This window comes from Poecilia reticulata, chromosome 5 (assembly GCF_904066995.2).
Source record: "Poecilia reticulata chromosome 5, P_reticulata-male-v2, whole genome shotgun sequence".
NCBI lineage: Eukaryota > Metazoa > Chordata > Actinopteri > Cyprinodontiformes > Poeciliidae > Poecilia > Poecilia reticulata.
Window position 1 is genome coordinate 17166501 of NC_088834.1, and position 22735 is coordinate 17189235.

The 22735-nt window shown below is 40.6% G+C and overlaps 2 protein-coding genes across 7 annotated transcripts in view; one reads left to right on the top strand and one right to left on the bottom strand.

The window, feature by feature from the left end:
- The window catches only part of ampd2a (adenosine monophosphate deaminase 2a), a 37963-nt gene extending 23725 nt beyond the window's left edge, over positions 1-14238 (top strand). For all 5 annotated transcript variants that reach the window (XM_008409815.3, XM_008409816.3, XM_008409814.3 and 2 more), the window contains 14 exons: positions 2608-2719; positions 2824-3010; positions 3848-3989; positions 4674-4763; positions 4857-4986; positions 5393-5587; positions 5679-5810; positions 5900-6063; positions 7566-7692; positions 7791-7954; positions 8041-8161; positions 8991-9164; positions 9269-9379; positions 10831-14238. In XM_008409815.3, coding sequence (XP_008408037.2) covers positions 2608-2719; positions 2824-3010; positions 3848-3989; positions 4674-4763; positions 4857-4986; positions 5393-5587; positions 5679-5810; positions 5900-6063; positions 7566-7692; positions 7791-7954; positions 8041-8161; positions 8991-9164; positions 9269-9379; positions 10831-11046 — 2065 coding nt within the window. In that variant the 3' untranslated portion in view covers positions 11047-14238. The remainder of the gene's footprint in view (positions 1-2607; positions 2720-2823; positions 3011-3847; positions 3990-4673; positions 4764-4856; positions 4987-5392; positions 5588-5678; positions 5811-5899; positions 6064-7565; positions 7693-7790; positions 7955-8040; positions 8162-8990; positions 9165-9268; positions 9380-10830) is intronic.
- Position 14239: 1 nt separating this feature from the next.
- On the bottom strand, positions 14240-22032 carry eps8l3a (EPS8 signaling adaptor L3a). 2 transcript variants are annotated; one of them, XM_081607187.1, is made up of 20 exons: positions 21902-22032; positions 21323-21399; positions 21160-21233; positions 21008-21072; positions 20769-20927; positions 19879-20028; positions 19738-19802; positions 19546-19649; positions 18778-18902; positions 18562-18667; positions 18408-18481; positions 18257-18331; positions 18012-18157; positions 16295-16544; positions 16165-16208; positions 15992-16088; positions 15792-15896; positions 15617-15702; positions 14659-14791; positions 14240-14562 (listed from the first exon to the last, which is right to left on the bottom strand). In XM_081607187.1, the coding sequence occupies exons 2-20, from the start codon at positions 21382-21384 to the stop codon at positions 14551-14553; spliced, it is 1932 nt and encodes a 643-aa protein (XP_081463313.1). In that variant the 5' UTR covers positions 21385-21399; positions 21902-22032; the 3' UTR covers positions 14240-14550. The 2 variants fall into 2 exon arrangements, with proteins under 2 accessions (XP_081463313.1, XP_081463312.1); XM_081607186.1 differs by lacking the exon at positions 21902-22032 and having other exon boundaries at positions 21323-21594.
- Between the last annotated feature and the right edge of the window lie 703 nt (positions 22033-22735).

Below are 22735 nucleotides of genomic sequence, written 5' to 3' on the forward strand. Positions count from 1 at the left end.
GATGCTGCAGCTTTAAGCAGCGGTTCGGTGTGAGAGTCACTACCAGGTGGAGCAGAAGCGGCGCTCCGTCTGTGAAATATTACTACCTGTAGTGTAGCAGCGGTTCAACAGTGAGAGCAGAACCAGCGTCTTACATCGCAGCTCGAAGACTTAAATAATTTTGCGGGTTATTTGTTTAGCTTTCTGACCGTCATGCTAATCCGGGTGAGTGTTTGTAGCTGCGCGCTGCTTTACCTGCTATCTGATCCTCCATATGTCTTTTTTACTGCAGTGAGCCTCGATGTAGCCAAACTCCTCCAGTATGGCATTGTTTTTATGCCATCTTAGATTGTGTGATAGATCGTGTTGATGCATTTTGACATGCTTCACCCTACGTGTTTCAATTTTCCACCGCAACACGCAAACTTCCCCATTCACTCAGTGCGTTATAGTTCCACGTCGCTTAGGATTTGTTGCTGCACATTTGCGCAGTGTGAAGGAAAGAGGAGACCAGCTGCACAGGCAGGCTGCAAAATGAGATGCAGGTGATCGGTTTGTGTGATCGGCAACAAGAGACCGTGAACGGCGATCACTGATCATACACTTTTTCACGGAAATCAGCCGATTATGATCGGTGGCCGATCGATCGGCACACCTCTAGTATCAACTTGCATTACAGGGCCTTATCGCCACCTACTGCTAAGGAGTAAGAATAGTAACTGATTATTTAATAAAAATTTTTTTTTGGTCTTACAAAAACCCCACAATCCACTGAAAAAGAGTCTGGATCCATTTTTTGATGCCGACCCGCCAGCTGAGTGTGGCTGCCCTAAAATATTTAAAGTTCTGGGTTCTCTCTGATGTCTTCTTCCTTTCAGCTCACCCCACAGGTTCTCCATAAAATTCAGATCTGGAGACTTAAATGTATCTGGAAAAGGGTTGATGTTGTGTCTGTATACCCTAAAGCTGCAGCTTTAGAAAGAAGAAGAAGGCGACTTTCTGAAGTGACAACATCCGAGGGGTAATTGGATGAGAGGGTTCCCAGACAGCAGGATTTATTGCCTCTGGTATGCAGTAGTTGGTGCCAAAAAGTGGCCAAAAAAGGGCAGCTGGAGCGAAAACGTCCCCAGGTGGTCAAATCCTGTTTTTCCAAATAGCTGCAGCCCGGTTCCCAAGCTGATCCTTTTCATTGCTGAAAGCATCTTAGCATTCAGAGCCAGTGAGATCTATTAGGCATAGTTCTGGCTTTAAAATATTAAATCCTGAGACTTCAAAACATCAACCCTGAACATAGGAAGCCTCTCCTGCATAACACACATATCCCCTAATGCCAGGTTCCTTTTCCAGCAGGATAAAACATTTTGATCAAAAGTTGATCTGTAACTAATTCAGCTGTTTTGGTATTTACTAGAAAAACACTCTGTTTTAAACACACTGTTTAAAATACGCTTCATCCCAACCCTCACAGGACAACAACGATCCGCTGCTGGGACATCAGCAAAGGCTCAATGGCTTTAGCCAATCAGATCTGTTTCCGGGCCACAAGAAAAGCTTGACGCTGTAGCAAGGAGGTTTCAGTGTTGTGCTGATTTTTGTACAAGCTAACTGCAAGAAATTAAAATGTTACAAATAAAAAATGTCAGAAGAAGTTGCAGAAGCACAAAAGTTGTAATTTTTTATTAGTGGAAAAAAAATCTAAGATCTAAAAATCTACCCTACAACAAAGTACACTTGAATTAAGACAAAACTAACTCAAAAGCAACTTATCAGCAAGACATAGAAGCTTATTTTAAGTAAATATTTCTTTATTATTGATGAAAAAGTACTAGTTGCATTGGCAGATTATTTTACTTAAAACATGGAGAAACTGTCTTGTTAATGTTAATGTATCTGCCTATAAAACTAGAACATTTTCATCAATATTGAGGAATTATTTACTTAAAACAAACTCCTATATCTTGCTGAAAACATACCTTTAAGTTAGTTTTGTCTTATTTCATGTCTAATAAAATATTTGCAGTAGAAACAAGACTTAAAAATATTTGGTAAGATTTGGTGTTTTTGCAGTGTAACTCCCTCCAGAAGATTGAATGCCCCCAAAAAACATTTAGATGAGTTTTCTATAAACCCAAAGTCAGTAGATTTAATTTTTCCAATTTCCACCTGTAAAATAGTTTGCTGTTACGGCTGCACAATATCAGAAAGTTATGTCATGGTGGGATTGTTGGCAAATGTTGAACATTTTCTTTACATTTTCAGTGATTTCTGTAACTCGGCACAGTCTGTGAAAGGTGGGGGCATCCACTGCTGTGCAACGCCATCCAGCAGATTGATCATCTTAATGACAAAACAAATTATTTGAAATAGATTAACAACAATATTTTGTACAGCAAGAAATTGCATTCATACTATGATAATAATATATTTGCAATATACTGTCACTGATTGGCTTAAACTTTTCTTGAATAAAGCAGAAACCAGAAAATTCATTAAGAAAATTCCCTTCTCTAACAACTAACATGAACATAACTGCTGAACTAAAACCAGTGTTTTTCTTTCTTCCACCTGGTTTTTGTCTCCTGGCCGTCTGTTTTTTGTGCTAAGCCGTGCTCTTTGTGTGCGTGTCAGGTTAATGAAGGAGAAAAGTGTAGACACGGTTGACGTGGGCTTTAAGGAGCGGGAAATGCCGATGGAGAGGGAGTACCAGCGGGTCTCGATATCTGGAGAAGAAAAATGTGGGGTAAGAAGCTCAAATCACAAGATTGCATACAACAACGAACGTTCATGCAAAAGCAAAAATGCATTCATGTTCATTTTTATTTTTGTGTTTGATGTGTTTTCCAGGTGCCGTTCACTGACCTGGTAGATGCTGCCAAGTGTGTGGTTAAAGCGTTGTTAATCCGGGAGAAGTACATCTATCGGTCCATGCAGACATTTTGTAAGACCGCAGCTCACGCCCTGCAGGACCTTGGGACGAACTCTCTGGAACTGGGAGTTTATGAAGACATACCAGAGACCCCTGTAGACGCAGGTACTCTGTGCACACACCCACTTCCTGCTCATCAAATGTGATTTCCATAGCCTAATTATTTATGTAAATATGACATATTGTGCTTTCTTGAACAGGTTAGGATAAATATATGGGCGATACAAAACATTTCCATTACACTTTTTGCACAAAGTCATTCTTAGATAATAAGATTTGAGTCTGGTCAGTTCTGCCTACTTTGAGCCTCTGTCAGAATGAGATGTTTTAAGGCCTCCTGTCAATTTAAATCCTAATGAGCTGCTGCTGGCCACGCCCCCCAACTCAAACAGATGGTGCTGGAACTCAGCTTGCGTTGCTAGGAAACTGGTTATGGTTGCTAGGTGAGGGGCAGTGCCTGGTGATTTTGTGAAGTTAGATTTGAAACGACAAATTTTCAAGACACTAATAAACATTAAAGTTTTACCAAAGAAGTTGGTGTTTGATGGTTTTATTTTCACCTATAAAAGCTGATTTTGTTGTTGATGTAAGTATGAGCCTTGTATTATAAACAGTTTACCAAATATGGTTTTCAATACTACAATAACGAGGCATCAATACATTATTGTGTCTGTATATTACTGTTATTAACCCTAAATCTCTCCTACTGGTTCTTTAGTTCTGACTGAAGAACAGAACCTGTTGAAATGATAGCCACATTAATAACTAGATGTGAAGGACTTGTGTTGCCGCTCCTTCACAATCAGAGAGCAATAATAATACTACTGTGTAATGGTGTCTCTACAAAGATACTGAGTCAGTTTGAGTGGAGGATTTTAATTCCACAGTACTTTTTTTTTTACGCAAATAACAGATTCACTCTTGAACCTTTTTTCCTCTCAGATGCCCCTGTTCACCCACCTGTCTCAGAAACGCACCCCTACGACAATCAGGACCCCAAGAACATGCCACCAGACACGGGATACGGCTGTAAGATGGTTGATGGGGTCATACATGTCTTCAACAAGAAAACAAACATGGACAAGTATGTGTTTGTTTCTGTATTGAGGATTATATTTGCTGATGTCATGATTTACTTTTAAATATAAAGTGCTGTGAAAAAAACAACAACAAACTTTCCCCTCTTATGGATTCCTCCTGTTTTTACTTTTTTGGTGAAGCAGAGATTGATGTTTGCATAAAGATTAAAAACAGATATTTGGTCAAATGAGGAATAAGATTTTCTTGATTTGGTTTTTGAGGTTTGGGTGTAGAAACCACAAATAAATGCAGATGATTTGTTTAACTCATTCAAAATAATAATAAAAAGCTTTTCACAGTGTTTTTTTTTAAATATCACAGATCTCGAGTTGTGATTTAAAAAATCAGTTTTTGTGGGATTTGAAAAGTCTCAGGTGGGTTTTCCATTTTAAAATAGAGCTGCAAAGTTGGCTTTTGCTGAATTTGATTTCAACTTCAGAACTATTTTGCTACAATATTTGTTTGGGATAAATAACAAAGCCAAATAATACTAATGGTTTGTTCCCATATTTCCAGGATATTATAAAAAAAAACTACCTGAGAGTGTAGAAATTTAAGTCTGTAAATGTACAAAATTTTCAGAAACCTTTCTAATTAAAATAAAATTAAGAAACATAAACTAGGAGTAAGAGCTATGTGAATGCTGGACAAACCGAATGTGTAACTTGAAGTTGTTTTTCTCTTTTAGAAGCACAGAACTCGACCTGCCATATCCTGACCTGAAGGAGTACATCGCAGACATGAACGTCATGATGTCCCTCATTATCAACGGTCCAGTGTGAGTGTTACTTTAAACAATAAACCAGTTGGTTTGCAGTGTTTCTTTTGTGCAGCTCGAATGAAACTTGTCTCTTCTGTGCATCGTTTCCAGGAAATCTTTTTGCTACCGCCGCCTGCAGTACCTGAGCTCCAAATTTCAGATGCACATCCTGCTGAATGAGATGAAGGAGCTGGCAGCGCAGAAGAAGGTTCCTCATAGAGATTTCTACAACATCAGAAAGGCAAAAACATCTCCCTACTTCTCTAGTATTGATATAAATGGATCTCTGTGAGAAGTATGAACGTAAATTATAAAGTCCAGCCCAGTTTTTATTGTTCAAAAATAAACACATCCTTGTGAGAAAGAGATTTTCCTTCTCACTGTTGCCACATGCTTGCTGAGGAAAGGGATTTGACTGAAATCTTTCTTTGATAACTTTTAGCCTGCACTGTTTTACACCAAAGATCAAATTAGAAAGTTTATAACTCAGTTTGAATCTGTCTATATAATTAGATTCAACTAATTCTGTATTTCTGTGTATTACTTGGATGTAGTTGTCATGTAAAGTTCCTTAAGCTGACATTTGTTATGAATTGGTGCTATGTAAATTGAAATAAAGTTGATGTGGCTCTTCATCTTGTCTCCAGGTGGACACTCACATACACGCGTCATCCTGCATGAACCAGAAGCATCTTCTGCGATTCATCAAGCGAGCCATGAAGAAATATCCTGACGAGATCGTCCACGTCGAGCGGGGGCGCGGTCAGACCCTGCGAGAAGTTTTTGAGACCATGAACCTGACAGCGTATGACCTGAGTGTAGACACACTCGACATGCACGCAGTGAGTTTTCACAATGTGATGGGAGATGGAAACTAACTTCTTTACTACTAATAAAACTTGTTTTTTTTCCCACGTTTCTCTGCTTTGACAGGATCGGAACACATTTCATAGGTTTGACAAATTCAACTCCAAATACAACCCGATTGGAGAGTCCATCCTGAGGGAGATCTTCATCAAGACGGACAATCATGTGGAAGGAAAATACTTTGCACACATAGTTAAGGTGCTTATTAATTCAGCTACAAACTGTCCAATCGAACAGTATCAGTCCTGAACTCACACTTAAAGCTGCTGTCTTTATTTTTCTTACAGGAGGTGATGTATGACTTGGAGGAGAGTAAATACCAGAACTCCGAGCTGCGGCTGTCCATCTACGGTCGCTCCAGAGACGAGTGGGACAAGCTGGCGGAGTGGGCTGTCAAACACAGAGTGTACTCCGATAACGTGCGCTGGCTTATCCAGGTGCCCCGTCTCTTGTAAGAGCTGCTGACTTTTTGTTTTATAATAATAATTCCTTCTGCTTGTTAAAAATCAAGGAAACAGATACATCAGACCGTCGGCCAACGGAAAGGCTTAAAACACTCTGAGGACACCGTGGAGTGTGAGACAAAAACTAAATCAAAAACACAAAACTTTTGGCAGCTTTCAGTCTGATGTTGTGACTTCTTTGGGTTTGATCAGCACCCATTTCTACCAAGAACAGTACTTTAAGTTAGTAAATTATCCAGCTGTTTTGTAAACCATAGCAGCAATGAATAACTCTAGTAAACAAACAAAAAAATTGTCTTGTGTTTTTCAAATGTTTTAGGGTAATTTTGATGTGCTGAATCCAAAAACCACATTGGTTTTGCTCAATCAGGTCACATTTCATTAATACACTCTGTTGCAAAACAATCCTTTAATCTTAAACCTTTTATTGGATGATAAATATTAACGGAAATTAACTGATAATGTCAGAAAACTTGATTTAGTCAGAGTATCAGATTTCTCTAAATTAGTATAAAAATTTGACATTATTTAGAAAACTTTGTCATTTTTCGTGCTGATTCAGCGGCACAAAACAGTCTAAATTCAGTTGAAAAAACGGACAACTTCCAAAAAATATTTTCTGTAACCCATTGCAGGAAATTAAAGTCTCTTTTTTTCCACATAATCAGTCTGCATTTTATGAGGATGTATCTGTCAAAATGTCTAATCTAATGATGCGCTGCTATGAACATTTGGGCCAGTATCCGATATTAATGTTGCTTTATGGCTCATGAGTGATATTTACTGTTAAGTAAATATTTCTAAAAGTTCTTTGAAGCTAATCCTGCACGTGTAGCGGTTGGTATAAAACTCAAGACATTAATTCACATGCTGCTGTTTGTTTGGCTCAGACACAAAAAAGATCATTATTCCACGTCAGAATGCAAGATGACATTTAGAGAAAGCTGTTATTGATTGAGTTTAATAAACACAATTATGTCATATGACATTAAATTAAGAAACATGTTTCCTACCCTGGAAGCTGCTGTTGCCTCGCTGGTCTGACTTTCTGTTGTCTGCGGGTTGTGAACTTTGTTTCTTTTTCTTATCTTTCTGGACTTTTAAATGGTAACTTCAGTAGAGCTTATCTTTGTCTCCTGCATGGAGAGTATTTAGTCAAAATAAAGGTCCTCACTTTGTCCTTTCCTGTGTTGCCTGTCAATGTCCTGTTCCTGTCGGAAAGGTCAGTGTTAGTCAAAAAAATAAATACTTTTTCGTTCCACAATCAAGATTCACGCTCCACAGTTCAGGACAAAATGTCCTCATCAATATATAAGGTATATAAGCTTCTGCTTTTGCACCAGCTGCTGTTTTTGTGTGAGAAAAGTGCAATTTATATCAGCTTTAAAAAAAAATAAATGAATGGACAAATTGTGATTTTATTATGTTTTATGGTGTTTTTCTATCTCTAAAATAAATGTAACTTTCTTTCTTTTCTTTTTTTTTTTAGTGACGTCTACCACACAAAGAAGCAGCTGGCTAACTTCCAGGAGATGTTGGAGAACATTTTCATGCCTCTGTTTGAAGTGACCATAGATCCGGCCAGCCACCCTGAGCTGCATCTCTTCCTGGAGCATGTGAGTCTGACCTGCTGGTTGGTCTGGACTGTCCTGATGACCAACATCAGAGTGAACTGAATTCTTGCTTGTTTGTTTGTATTTTTGCATGCTGGCAGGTTGTTGGTTTCGACAGCGTAGACGACGAGTCCAAACCTGAGCACCACATTTTTAACCTTGACAGTCCACTTCCTGCCGACTGGACAGAGGAGGACAACCCACCCTACTCCTACTACCTCTACTACACCTACGCCAACATGACTGTGCTGAACCACCTGCGAAGGTAACAACATGTCATCACTGCTTTTAATCGTTCATTTAAACCCAATTATTCTCTGATCTGTGAGTTTCCCTTTGTGTTTAACTCAGACGACGAGGATTTCATACATTGGTTCTGCGACCTCACTGTGGCGAAGCGGGCCCGATCCACCACCTGGTGTCAGGGTTCATGTTGTCAGAGAATATTTCCCACGGTCTGCTGCTCAGAAAGGTCAGTACGGCTCTCAGGATGGATTTTGACAAACTACAAAGATATTCAGCAGGTCGTTTGGGAAGCTTGTCACAGGTTTAGTGTCTTTTGTTGGAATTTGCAACAAATGTGGCGAAAACAGAAACTTAAGAACAAATAATTGTGCCAATAAAGAGGTAAGCACTTCCATCCGCAACGACAAAAGAAACATTTAAAAAGCTAAAGAATAATTATAAGAGAGATTTTATTGCTTTAGTCCAAATAAAGGTGATTAATGATTCATGGTATGAATGATTTTAAACGCGACTTTAATTCATGTATCATTGTGTCCTTATGTGATACCGTCTTAAATGTGATTTTACTAAACATTCGGTTATTTTGTCTCTTCAGACGTGTCCAACGTCCATCTGTCTAAAGAGACACAAAACAACTAAGTGTCCCATAATAAAAGGATCTTTAAACATACTTTTAATTTAGTATGAATAAAAGTTTTTTTTAATTCATGCCTCTTTTAAATAATTTTATTTGCTTTTGAGAGATGAATATCTCACCTTTTATCAGAAACAAACCTGTTGGTTGAATATAAAAATTTAACTTGAGTCTATGATGGCTATAAGTCTGCTTTTTATTTTCTCTTGTACTGTAAAAAGGGGAAGAGATGAAGAGTATAAAAAAGATTGTTTTTATAAATCTTAGTTTGAATGTGGGACAAATTAAAATGAAGTATGTTTACTCGCCACCGTCTTAGATGCAGTGACCCGTCAACGTTCCTGGGGGTCACAAAAGGTCACTTTTACCAGCATGCAAAGGTACTTCACTCTCTTTGTCTCACTCTTCCTTCCTTTTCCAGGCCCCTGTGCTGCAGTACCTTTACTACCTGGCTCAAGTTGGCATCGCCATGTCGCCGCTGAGCAACAACAGCCTGTTCCTTAGTTACCACCGCAACCCGCTGATGGAGTACCTGTCCAGAGGCCTCATGGTCTCCCTGTCCACCGATGATCCCCTCCAGTTTCACTTCACCAAGGTCTGTTGGACAACACAAATGTCACATCCTCACAATTAAAAGGGAAAACTAAACTTTTTATTCCTGTTGCGTGGATTTGAAATATGTGATGATTTCTGCATCAGGAGCCTCTGATGGAAGAGTACAGCATCGCAGCTCAAGTGTGGAAACTGAGCTCCTGTGACATGTGTGAGCTGGCGAGAAACAGCGTCCTGATGAGTGGATTTTCACACAAGGTGACGTCATTTATCATTCACCTGTTGAGGGTAATAAACCTTTTTATCTGTTGCACCATTTGGCTAGGTGTGGTGCAGTTTTACCAGGTGGTATTTTTTATTTTAGTGTCAGAAATGATCATGCATGAGGGTGGGGTTTACAGGTTAGAGCGCCTCTGCAAAGTACAGACACTCCTTCGACCTTTTCACATATTTAAACCACGAACTTTATTGTGTTTTATTGGAGCTTTAGGAGAAAGACCAACAACGAGTTCTTCAGCATTGTGAAGCGAAAGGAAAGAGACTTTTCTCTGATGACCCAAAGAAAATTCAGTGCTACGATGTACTAAGATCAGGTTTATTTGCAAAGCGCATTTCAGCAACAAGACAGTTCAAAGTGCTTCACACCGTAAAACCAAAATACAGCAATTATGAAACGAGCAATAAACATTAGTTTGTCAATCAAATACAGTGCCGTTACCAGGAATCAAAGGCAACTTTAAACAGGTGAGTTTTTAGCCTTGCTTTTAAGGAAACGGTATTTAAACTATTTTCTAGAAATTTCGTCCAGATTAGTGGATTGTAAAAACTGAATGCTGCTTCTCCAAGTTTGGTTAAAGAAGACAAGTTTTAGGCTAGCTGTTATTTTGGTGCGAAGATAATTGAGTGATTTATAAACTAACAACAGTGTTTTATTGTTTATTCTGTGATCCATCTTCTTGGTTTTAGTCAGAACTTGAGCAGCAGCGTTGTGGATCAGCTGCAGCTGGAGGATGGATTTTTTTAATTTTTATGCAGCCCTGTTAAAGATAAACGAATGAGTTTCTCTAGATCACGCCGAGACATTATCCCTCTAATCCTGCAGATGTTCTTCAGGTGATAGAAGGCCGACTTTGTAACTGTCTTCATGTGGCTCTGAAGGTTCATGTCAGAGTCCATCACTAGACCCAGATTTCTGGCCTGATTTTTTATTTTATTTAGTTGTAATAACTAAAGCTACACGCTGACTGTAGCATTCCTCTTTAGGTCCAAAGATAATAACTTCAATCACAGTACACAGAGTCCAGCTATGTGTTGTTTCATCTCAGTATAAATGTATCTGTTCTGTGAAGAACATTAGTGACTAAACAACATCATGAAGGCAGAAGAACTTAACACAAGGTCTCAGATGAAACTGTGGAAAAGGTTAAAGCAAATTTGCGTTATAAAACAGTATCTTAAAAACAGGGTATCTCGGGAGGAGCTGCAGAGATCCTCAGTTTAAATGAGAGCATTTTTTTGAACAGTTTTATTAGTTTTTTAATACTAATAAAACTCTTTTTTAATAAAAAGAGTTTGCAGTTTGCAACAAGCCATGCAGGGGACACGGCAAACACAGGAAGGTCTTTTGGTCACACGAGACCAAAAGTGACCCACACACAAAACTCTTTGTGCTCCAAACATTCCCAATGAAATTTCTTTTCAAACCACAGGTGAAGAGCTACTGGCTTGGCCCCAGTTACTACAGAGAAGGTCCTGAGAGCAACGACATCCGGCGCACCAACGTCCCCGACATCCGTGTGGCGTACCGCTTCGAGACGCTCACCGAGGAGCTCCACCTCATCACCCACGCCGTGCGCACGGACGAGCTGGACGGCATTGACGAGGAGGACACGCTCACCATGGGCCCCGTCTCTGGAGGACGCTGAGACGTCAGGCTCCACCCCCCTGTCCTCTCTCTCTTCGTTAGTCCCCCCCTGAGTCTGCGGCCCTCTCAGCATGCCCCTGAAAACGTGATGTGAGAGAAAAGTCTGCTGCTCTTTACACACCACTGTAGAAGTCTGCTGTGCTGCTATAGCTGTGTAGCTACGAATCAGCCACGGTTTCAGTGCTGCTGTGTGTTTTTATTATTGAAAATATAATCATGCAAGTTTCCCAATTTTTTATTTTTATTTTTTTAGACATTTAGCTTTGTGTCTGTTGCTCTCTGGCAATCTGTTTTTATTGCGATAAAACAGAAGGAAAAACTGTGATCTCTGATTATAGATGCAGAGTAGCCATAACTTCAAACTGGGATCATTGCGTCGGGTTGGTCACACCTTGCAGAGCAACTGACTTCGACAAAAGCTTCGTGTGCGATCCTGCTTGTTAGTTTAGAATCCATCGTTTGCCAAGTTGCACTTTCATAGTCGGTCTTCTGGGATTCAAATAAGCACTAATAGTAAAACGCAAGAAAGAAACATTCCTAAACGAAAAGAGAGTTTGCTCATTTGTTATGTTTTATGGTAGCAGAGCTACAAAGAGCACAAAGAAATGTGGATGAATGCTCACTGCGTTGTTGGATTGCATCCATTTAGTTCTTTGCATGCTCTAAACTCTTCATAATCACCAAAATAAAACCCTCACCGTGCCTTTCCATTACTACCTAGATGCAGTGCATGTCCAGATTTTCCTTTCCTCCGTCTTCTTTGTGAATCTCCACACCAGACCTGAAGCTGAAACCCAGCCTGAAGGTTCTCATCTTCCTCTCTACTTCAGCTAAACAAATACTCTCCTGCATGCCCGCATGACAGATGTACGCGAGGAGAGAACGACCTGTTTACATCCTACCGTCACGTAAAGGGACGCTAACCCCCGATCCAAACTTCTGCATGGTGGAAACCAGCAAACCGTGCTGGGACACGGTGAAGGCTGCTGCACGGTTCTGTAGCGTCATTTCCAGTAACGGTCTCTTTCTGTCACTCCACAAGATCCCAGCTCTCATCAAACGCTGAGATTTTGGGTCAAACGGGGTTTTGTAGCGAAAAGTAATCGGAAAATGTCTGTAGAGTTTGCAGAGCTGTGTGTGTGTGTGTGCTTTATAGATGAAGGAGAAACCGTTTGCATTTGGTACGACTACAGCAGTTTCTGACTAATGAAGGATGATCTCAGAGGACTTTATGTGATTGTTAGAGTTCAATTATGTTTTTTAAAGCTGAAATAGAAGTAAGACCATTTTGTAATTCTCAGTATATTGAGGAAAAATCTAGATTTTCATTCTGTTTGTTTTTAATATTAAGTAATGAACCAGTATTTTAGTGCCCACTCTGCTCGTTTAGTACTGTGGAAGCAAATTACCCAACAATAGATACATGTTGTGTTTTACTGATGATGAATGGTGTCGCCTCTTTTTCAAGTAGCCAGTAAGACACCAAAGCACGAATATAATTATGCATAAGATTAGCTGAGTTAAGTATTCCTGATATTGTTTGGTGCAAATATATATATATATTTTTTGTTGTGCATTTCTGCCTTTCACTTGAAACGTTTCGATGTTTAATAACGACTGAGTTTTATACTTTGTGAAGATTTTTGTTTGCCTTTTAAAATTAGGAGTTCATTTGGTTCACGTTCAGTGTCGGCCATATTTATTGACACCTTCAGTAAGGATGTGTAAGGACTAGTTCGTATTTTATTGCAGGATCTCACCCTGAAAAATAATAGTTTAATTTTAATGCATTTATTTATGGGAGGGGGGAGAAAAACTCAGTTTTTACTGCGTCTCCTCTTGTCATCATGGTCACTTTGTAACAATTTACCAAACTGTAGTCGACAGAGAGAGGGATGTTTGACCATTGCTTTAAAATGGAACGGTTATTACCTTTTTTTTTTTTTAGCTCACCCCAAAAGGTTTTCTTTATGATTTTATTCCAGAAGCATATTTGTTATCCGATGAACCGTTTGTGTGACTCATTATCCTGCAGAAACACCCGATGATCACCCATTTTCACCCTTTTGGTAGCATCCACCAGATTATTCTTACAGATTTCCTGATATTTCAAAGAGCAAATAGAGAATAAAGTATTCAGAAAGAGGCCCACAGCATCACAGATCCTCCACCGAACTGAACAGTGGGTGTGAGGTGCTTTTCCATGTACCGTTTCTTTGTTGCACCAAACCCATCTGAAGTCGTAACCAAGTGTCCCAGCTCAACATGTTTACGTTTTTTTTTTCTACTATTAAATAACCAGTTTTCATGAAATGCTTTCTAATGCTGCAGTTTTCCCTCAGTGAACTGCGGAGCGTGTTTTTCCATAACGGGATCGATGCGGGTTCTGATCCATTACAGAGAGAAATCAACCTTTGTGTCAAGTCATAGATGAGATTCAGGGAAATAAAGTCATAGATTTCAAATTCATTTTCACAGAAACTTTGAAAGTATAAATCAAACAAATGCCTTATTTAGATTTATTTTATAGAGATTTTTATAGTCGTTATCAGGGGTGCCAGTAAATGTGGCCGGCGCTGCGACCCGGACCGACCCGATTATTTCCACTTTTAGTTTCCGCCCATTGATCTCTGACCCTGTTTACTGTCTGCATCGTGTCCATACTACCTCACAAACACAAACCGTATAATTGTGCTTTCATTGGTAGCCGATATTATCCACAGGATGAAAAACTAAAAGAATATTTTAGCCTTTGATTCACTGAGAATTGGGTCAGAGCAGCTGGTGTAACTGGCTGTGGCCAAATACTGGTTTCTGCTATTGTTGAGATGTTATTAGTAATAATATATTTTCCCCTGTAAATGGAGAGTAAAGCTTCATGATATATAATCTCCTCAACACTGTGACTTACGTGAAGCACAAAGAGACGACGTTCAGTTATTATCCGTGTTAAAACCTTCATTGTTTGGCTTATTTTTTGCTGCTTGCCGTCACGTTTTTGTTTCGTCTAAATTGTATTTTTCCTGATGGTCTTGTTTTCTCACAACTGTGTCACTTTTTGTTTTAAATTCTGCCTAATTTGACTCCTGTCGATCTGTAGCCTTATTATTGCTTGAGACGGTTTGCCACAATCTTACTGATGAGGTTCGTCTGTGAAAACTGAATTAAAAATAAATAAAGCATGTTAATTCACCTCAGGTGTGCCAGAGTTTTTATTTTAATTTCCAAGTTACACAATGATTACAAACAAAACACTTCAATTATTTGCAGTAATCCAGTTTATAATATAATGTTTTAATAGAGATTACAACTTAAAATAGTTGGGATAGACAGTATATTTAACATGCTTAGCATTTAGAACAACGTGAGGAGTTAGTGCTGATTTCAGAAAGTGACTACAGTATCTTTACATGTCGATGCAAATCTGCTATATTCTGCTTTTTGCCTCTAATTTGCTTCCAGCATCAAGTCCATTTTCCTCGTACTTTCCAGCTGTGGTGATTCTTCAGCTTGCATCCTGGGTGTTTTAAAGAAAGAATAAGTTGTTGGCGCTTACAGCGGCAGGAAAGACGACAGAGGCTGAATCTTTAGTTTGAACAGATCAGAGACTTACCGCCAAGGCGGATCTGACCGCCTGTAGTTGGAAGAAGACCCGTCCTCCTTCCTCTGGACACACCGACTTCAGCTCCTCCCTGCTCATCCCCAGCAGCATGGAGCCGCTCAGGACGCCCAGGCAGCGCACGGTGCTGCAGTCAAAGCAATGCTGGAGTTAGTTAATGTGTAACCGAGCCGAGCCATAACCTCAGAGGGTTTATGAGGGAAACAGTCACTGCAGGAAACGTCTTAGTGTGTTTAACCAGCAGAGAACATGGGAAGCATTTCAGGTGTTGGTTGCTAATTTATGTCCTTGTAAAACTTTTCATTAACGCCCATCGTGTTGCCACCACGAGCTCGGCATGAAGAGAGATACCAGAAGTCCCCTGTGGACTTTGACACAAGCCGTGTTGGAAATAAACATTTGGAAAAAGCTGCTCTGGGTGTACGAGACCAAAATTGGGGAGCAAAAATTTAAATGCTGCATCTGAATACACTATTTTCACCATAAAGCCCGGAGGTGGCAGCATCATGCTGAGGGGACGCTTATCTTCAGCAGAGGCAGAAATTCTGCTGGTGGATACACAACAGGAGATAAAAACAGGTAGAATAAAACCTGTGTGAGGCTCCAAAAAGACTAAAAATATTAAATGGGTTTGATCACGTGTTGGGATGGTCCAGTCAAAGCCCGGGCCTGCACTAAAATCTATGGCCATTCCTCTTAAGCAATGTGTTTCATCCTCTGCACAACGAGTTCAGGCTCCTCCCATCCGAGTGCAGACATGTAAAAAAGTAAGCAGCATAAAACCTTTTGCCAAAGGTTTCCAATGTTTCCTTTAGCATTAATGTTATTTTGTTAATATTTCTAATCTTGTGGATTGATAAGAACACATCATCTTTGTGACAAGTGTGGCAATCCCTGAACGTAGCTGAATGTGGAGAGAGCTCAGTGTTGGCTACAGTTTGCCGTCACTCACATCGGGTTGAATCCCATGTGCTCCAGCCAGGTTTTCACCTCCGGTGGTTTAGATTTCCTCGTCAGAACTGGAGACGTGTCAAAATCCTTCATGAAAATAGAAGAGGCATGTTTTCTTTGTGTGTGTGGACAGTTTTCATTTCACCATCATTTCATGTTTTCTGAGCAGGAGCCACCTCGTAAGACTGAGCGTCAGCATCTTCCAGGACGTTGTTTGGGACGTAACCTTCCTCTCCTCTGTTGTTCCTCACTTTCCACCACTTCTTCGACTTGTCCAGAAGCTGCAGGAGAACAAAACCAAAAGAAGAGACGGAAGATTGGTCCGTCTCCTTCTGAAAGTCTCATCATTTTGGGAGCGAGGAAAACAGATACTCACATCGACTATTTCTCCTTTAGTGACGGTGAGCTCGCTTTGGTTTCTGGATATGAAGTCATATTTGACGCGCATGTCGCGTAGTTTTACCTCGACCGGCCTGTAAGTCGCAGGGAGAAGGAAAACCTCAGAGCAATGAGATTTAAACTTTGATGAAGTGTAACCTGTGCACTTACGGTGGTTTTTGTCGTTCTTTTGGCGGCTTCCACTTGGCATAGCTCTGCGCAGAAAGTGCCGACAATAAGTTATTTTTCTCTTATTTCTCTTGAGCAGAAGGAAGAATCGTTGATTAAAAGTCCACCTGACCGGCTCCTCCTGTGCTTTGCGTCCAGCTGTGTTTGGTGGCGGCTGCAGGCTCGGTGGAGGCCGAGGACTCTCCCGCCGAGGACTCTCCCGCCGAGGACTCTCCCGCCGAGGACTCTCCCGCCGGGGACTCTCCCGCCGGCTCTCCGGTTCGCCGGGGGGAAGCTCTCCAGTCACTTCTGGGGGCTGCCAACCATCATAAAACTGCATGTTGTAGAGTGGGATGTCCTCATCCTCCTCTGGCCACTTGGTACTGGCGATAGCATCAGAAACATTTCATCTCGTCAGGTAAACCGAGTCACGAAGTGGATATAAATACAGAAAAGCTGAGGTTCCCCTGTCTTGCCTTTCATGCTGGGACGTTGCTCTACATTCTGACAGCGGTAGACAGAGGGCCACATATGCTAACGAGACAATTTGGTCAGAAGAGAGTTGCAGCACAAAAACTGCCACCGCTGTGATCCGATAATAACATCCCGTAGCATTATATTAAGATGTGCAGACACTAGATATACTGTTAGAAGTTAAAGTGAAATGTGAGGGATGTGTTATAGTCTAAATCATTATTGTCAAACTCATTTTCATTTTCAAAGGACCGGTTTAGGAAGAATGTACCGGTATTAATAAAAGTAATTAGCAACTAAAATATTATAACTTTCTCTGCATTCATTGAGTACTTCTAAAAATTAAATATTTAACATTGAAATAATTTGGCTCCGTACACATAAAACTTGATTTGATTTGACTAATACAATGATATTCATTTTATTATTTGATTTAATTTGACTAATAAAGTAATATTTAACCACAAAACTGTTATCTTGAAGTCATATTTCTGTGGTTCTTAAGAGTCTATAGGGCCACAGAAATAGTTTTGGCGGTCCGGATTTGGGATGCGGGCCTTGAGTTTGACAAATGTGGTCTAAATAATTCAGATAATTAATATTTGACCACTTGGGAGAATTCATAGAGCAAGAAAGTGTAATTCCCAGGTGGACAGTTGATCTGAACATATGAAATAAAGAGTGAGAATTAAACAAGATGGAAAAGTATTGCACCCTGTCCTGATGCAGCAGAACACTGTGAACGACATCCCACTCATCCCATTACACATTAAACTTTCAGAGCACATTAAAAGTGAGGAACTTACTTAAAAAGTGTGAAACTTGATGTTCCTCAAAACCTCCCATGTTTCCTCAAGGTTAGACCTGACAGTTCACAGACTGTTTGTTCTGCAAAACACCCAGCTGGTCTGATAGAAAACTAAAAGGAGCTTGTAGAAATGAAGGAGAATTTGAAGAACATCAAGTTCTGTCGAGTCTTTTAAAAAATAAGTAACTTCACTCCTATTGTGACAAATTCATGTGTAGCGGAGGCGAATAGGGTGAAATTCACAGAATCCTGCTGCATCGCGACCGAAAAAGTTACTTTTCTGCGACACCGCCGTGTCTTTTCATTTTTTTAATATTCCTATTAAAGGATGACAGAACTTTCCGGAAATGATATTTCAACCATCTATGAGTCTCCCCAAGTGGTCAGATAATCATTTGATGAATTATCCAGACAGTAAGTCATTAAAACATACGTAAGACTAAGTATATTGATATTATTGGATTGATTCTGCACCAGTGGCAGCTACAACAGCCCGCCTATGTTGGAAGGAGATATAACATTATCCCTGTCAATAAAAGGCTGGCAGTGTGCCGGGCGCAGCAGGAACCTGGGGATGTTCCAGGCGTCTCCCAGAGACTGCCACAGGTTGTCCTCCTCCGAGGACGCCTCCTCGCTCAGGAGACGGATACACTGAGGCGTGAGCAGCGGGGCGACGATGGATGGAGGGATGGTTTCAGAGCAGTGAGAGCACACCTGGTGAGGAAAGACAGAATTATTATCGCATTGCAACTTTTTCCGGATCAAACAGAAACGAAACAAAACGGAAAAGCTTCGAAATACGAAGTCACTCACGAACGCCAATGCAGAGAACAACGAGTGGACTAAGTCGGGAGCGGCTGGATTGTTGATCTTTCCGTTGAGCTCTCCCTGCGAAACAACGCCAGCGTCCGTTAGAGCGGGAGGAGGACACGCACCACGACACCGTGGAAACAGAGACACACACCAGAAGGTTGAAGCCAGATTTGATTTTATGGAGGCAATCTGAAAACTCCTCCTCGGGCGGCATCCCATCCCCTCCTACATGGATCAAAAACCACACAGTGACGCATGGACATGTGAGAACACACGTCAGTCTGAGGGCTTTTAATGAGAACTACCTTTCCCTTTTTTCTTTTTCTTTTTCTTCTTTCCACTTTTGGCCTCGGCCGCGGATATTTTCCCCATGAAGATCTCGACGTCGGTTACGATGTGGTTGAGAATGTCCTGCACGGAAAGAAAACTGAAAGTCTCATTCACAGCGTTTCTTTTACGTTTTATTCCTTCCGATTTAAAGGACTGGAAAGCCAACGTTGCCTCAAGTAGAGGAAACTCACAACATTCCTGTCCAGTTCTGTGTACGGTCGAGGGGGAGGCAACGGAGACGGCATCGGTGGCGGGACGTCGTCTTCCTCCCTGTACCGACGCAGGTCCAGCTCAGGCTCAGGGAAGTCATCCTCAGCTGGATGAAGAAACAGGGACATCGAAGGTAAAAGGTAATTTTATTTCTATAGCACATTTTCAGCAACAAGGCAACACAAAGTGCTTTACGGGAATTAAAAGGAAATACAAACAAAATAACAAACCAAAGGAAAGAGCAAAAGAGGAAAAGGAATCTAATGTTGATGTAAAGTATGCAAACTAGATGCTCCAATTCAGGGTTGCTAGATGAGCATCCTCTGGTCTGATTCCATTTCTGGGTTGGAAGAGCAGGAGTCTAAAAAGTCGTCTAATGATGTTGATCCAAACATTGTAAAAAATAACAGATTTGGAGAAACAAAAGTTGCTCACATCACAGTTTTCATCTACTATTTCCACTCTTTGTAGCCATTTCTGGGTGTTTGTTTATAAGATCACATAAAATAGACAAAGACTAAAAACAACATTGTTCTCCAAAACAGCACTTTCATCAAGTTTTCCTGAATGGAAACTTCCTGAATGGAAAGCTCTAATATTCTTGTAGATTTTTTTTTTTTAAATCCAGAACACATCTATGTTGTTAGCGATGCGTTACGTTTTGATGGATTGTATTTGCCCATCTGAATCTTCTTCGTTGACGTCACCATTTTACATTAAACCACCGTTTAATGATTTTTAAATCTCACCGTTGTCAGGCGGAGTCCACGGTGGCGCTTCATGCACAGGCCTCGGCTCTGCAGGCTTATTGGGCTGTTTCACTCTTTCATGTCCGCCCACAATGTGTCCGTTGCTGCTTAAAACACACACACAAAAAAAACAACATTTTGAGTAAATAAAACCAACAAACCCATCCACATGTAACCAGGATTTACTCCCACCTGAGGTGTGAACCCTCACTCTTCTGCGACAGAACTCGCACTAAATCCTTTGCGATGAAATCGGCCTTGGACACAACAGAAAACATTAAAAATTTTTTTGTCTTTTTCCTCTCAGACCCTCCGCCCAAAGCTGCGTCTCACCCTGACTTCATCGCACTGGAACAGGAAGACGGTGGTGGCGGGTTTTCTCCTGTTCTGGACGGACAGGATGAGCAGAGAGTCGAACACCCCGGCGTCCAGAAAGGCCAGCAGCTCCTTCATTTCACGAGGAGAAAACGACTCCAGCTCTTCCTGACGACGCACAGCAAAGTGATGTTAGAGCAGCTAAAGCCACGACATGATGTGAAGAAGATTATCCACTTAAATACTGAAAAATACTTTTTTTTTTTTTGCATTAGTTTTCTTACAGCGTCATATTTTTACTCAAGTAAAAGTAAAAAGTAACTGTCCAAGAAAGGACTCAAGAATAGTATGTTTAAAAATGATTTAATCGGATGGGCAGAAATGTAAAGTTATCTTCAAATCCTAGTATTTTAATACCAGGATGTAAAATATATATATGAAAAAAATACATACAAACACATGATTACAAAGTAGCAGACACAGGTAGCTCTTTTGTAAATCGTAAAAAAAACGTGAAACCGAAACAGATGAAATACTTTGTCAAATGGCACAAAAGGTGGAAAATAACTTTAGAAAAACATAAAAAATAAATCTTACTTTAGCTTAAGCAGTGGGTGTGTTTGAATCTCGTACATTTTTGTTTTTTTCATTATTCAGTAAAGTTAATCAAAGCATGTCCATATTTTATAAAAAAGAAAAAAGACTCAAATAAAAGTAAAACACACAGCGCAGTAAAACTGCTCCATTTTCCCCCAAAAAGCTTCTCGGATCAATGTAACTATCTCCTCTGCGTGGGTCGGCGTGTGAACTGATGGCAGATTTCATTGTGTTTTATATTGAAAACTTTGTGTTTCGTGGTTCTGACAGAACACGGTGGACCACTCTCGCCTGTCCAGGCTGCAGCTCACCTTGGTTTCGTAGTCTATGAGCAGCAGGTTGGCACCGCGGACCTCCAGCACCATGTTCTGACCCCAAATACGACCCGTTTGATCCAGAAACTTCAGGCGCTCCACGCAGTCCGGGATGTTTCTGAGATCCCTCCCGTTCAGGTCGCAGGTAAACAAGTGCTGGAGCAGATGAACCTCTAGTGAATTATTAAGGCCAACGACTCAGAGACGTGCAGTTGTAAAGGTTGCCGTGGTAATACCTCCACTCTGTGCTCTGATTTCTCCATCATCTTGTTCACTGATGCTGCATACTGCAGCCTCTGCACTGTTGAGCCACAAAGCAGAACTTGTGAGCGATAATTCATCGATAAAGAGGTGTGATTATTTGATCCATGCGGCACCGATCACTCACAGTAAATCGACTTTGCACTGGGTCTCGAGATGTTCGATATTTGGGAGGCGGAATCATCCATGTTGGAAAATCCACTGGGTCAAAGGGAAACGACACCCAGAGGTGATGATGGGGAAAACCGAGACCAGTTGGGTATCAGGAAATGACATCATAAAATACGTACTTGGACTGGAAGGAAATGTAGCTGCCGGTCTCAGAACCGTACGGACTGTTGCTCCTGAACATCCTGTCCTCACACACCTGCCGGATCACACATAACATGGACACCAAACTCTAGACGTCACAGGTGTTTGCTGGCTCAGAAGAGCGCCGAAATAAATCCATAAACCGATCCTCCCAGGAGCTTTCATTACGCAACACCAACTAACAGCAGAAAACATCACAGTTTGTTCTGTTTGGGCTCAGAAACTGTTTTTAAAACCCCAAATGCCAGTAAAAGGTGTTTTGTTCATCATTACCTGGCTACATTTAGCAATGATCAACCAGGCAACGATAAGAGGTTTCCAATACTGATTGATTTTCAAAACTACGGGTGTTATTCCCCAATTACCTGAAAATATTTACATACAGACGACTTTGGTGTTTAAAGAACATTTTGCTCATTGAGTTTATGAAATTTTAACCTTAATGGGAATGAATTAGAGAAGCATTCATATTGGCAGGTTGTCTTAAAGGACCCTCCGCACTTTTCAGACAAAAAGAACTGTTCACTTAATCCCGATGTTACCACCAGGCTTCCTACCTTTCTTGTTTTGCTTCTGAATGAATCCTGGCGATTTCCTCCTGCGTTATTTACAGCGGTTCGGCAGCAGCATCCAGCTTGAGTTCATATTTTAATCCTTCACTTCGACGGCGTGAACCCAAAGCTTCCTCATGAAGGAGGAGGACAAAGTCCGCTGTCAGGAGCAAAACGATGCGTGCAACAGCGACTCGTCTCAGGTGAGGGAGGGAGCTTTGGTGTGGCTTCACAAAGGTTAAGAGATCCTGAAGAAATTCCCTATAAGGGAAAAATGACTCCGATTCCCGACATTTTATCTCTGTGGTTTTGCTCATCTATTCAGCATAAAGACTGTGGATTAAAATCCTGGGGAGAACTATTTAGTACTAAATGTTTGAGTTCATCAAATGAATTTTAACATCAGAGGAACATAAACGTACCTTAGAGAAAATACTGAATCGTTTGTGAAATTAATTTATTTACTGAAATTAGCTACCAAACCAACCTGGCAACATATGTAAGTGTATTTTCCTGCAATAATTGTTAATTCTGAATATTGGAAGGTTTTGTTTGTAAACAGCTTTTTAATTGGATTGCAGTCTTGATGACTGTTAAGCCTCCATTTTGTTTGTTGAGTTATTTTCATTCAGCTCATTAACAAACTGATGGCCAAATGTTCTCCTTCAGGACTTTTTGCATGAAGGATGAATTCATCCGTCCAACAATCAGAGCACACCGCTCAACTCCTAAAGCATAAAAATAACACAGAATATCATCTTAACTCAAATATATGACCTTAGTTTCTATTCAGACTCCTGTGATTTTCAGACGTCTCAATAGAAATAGTTTTCTAATCAT

Bases quoted from the DNA above. Each gene is read 5' to 3' on its own strand.
- eps8l3a (XM_081607186.1), bottom strand. From the start codon at position 21,420: ATGTTATGTGTGATCCGGCAGGTGTGTGAGGACAGGATGTTCAGGAGC. The intron at 21,073-21,159 runs GTGAGTGATCGG...GTGGCTCAACAG, and splicing joins CAGTGCAAAGTCGATTTACT to TGCAGAGGCTGCAGTATGCA. The intron at 18,668-18,777 runs GTGAGTTTCCTC...CTTTCCGTGCAG, and splicing joins CAGAACTGGACAGGAATGTT to GACATTCTCAACCACATCGT.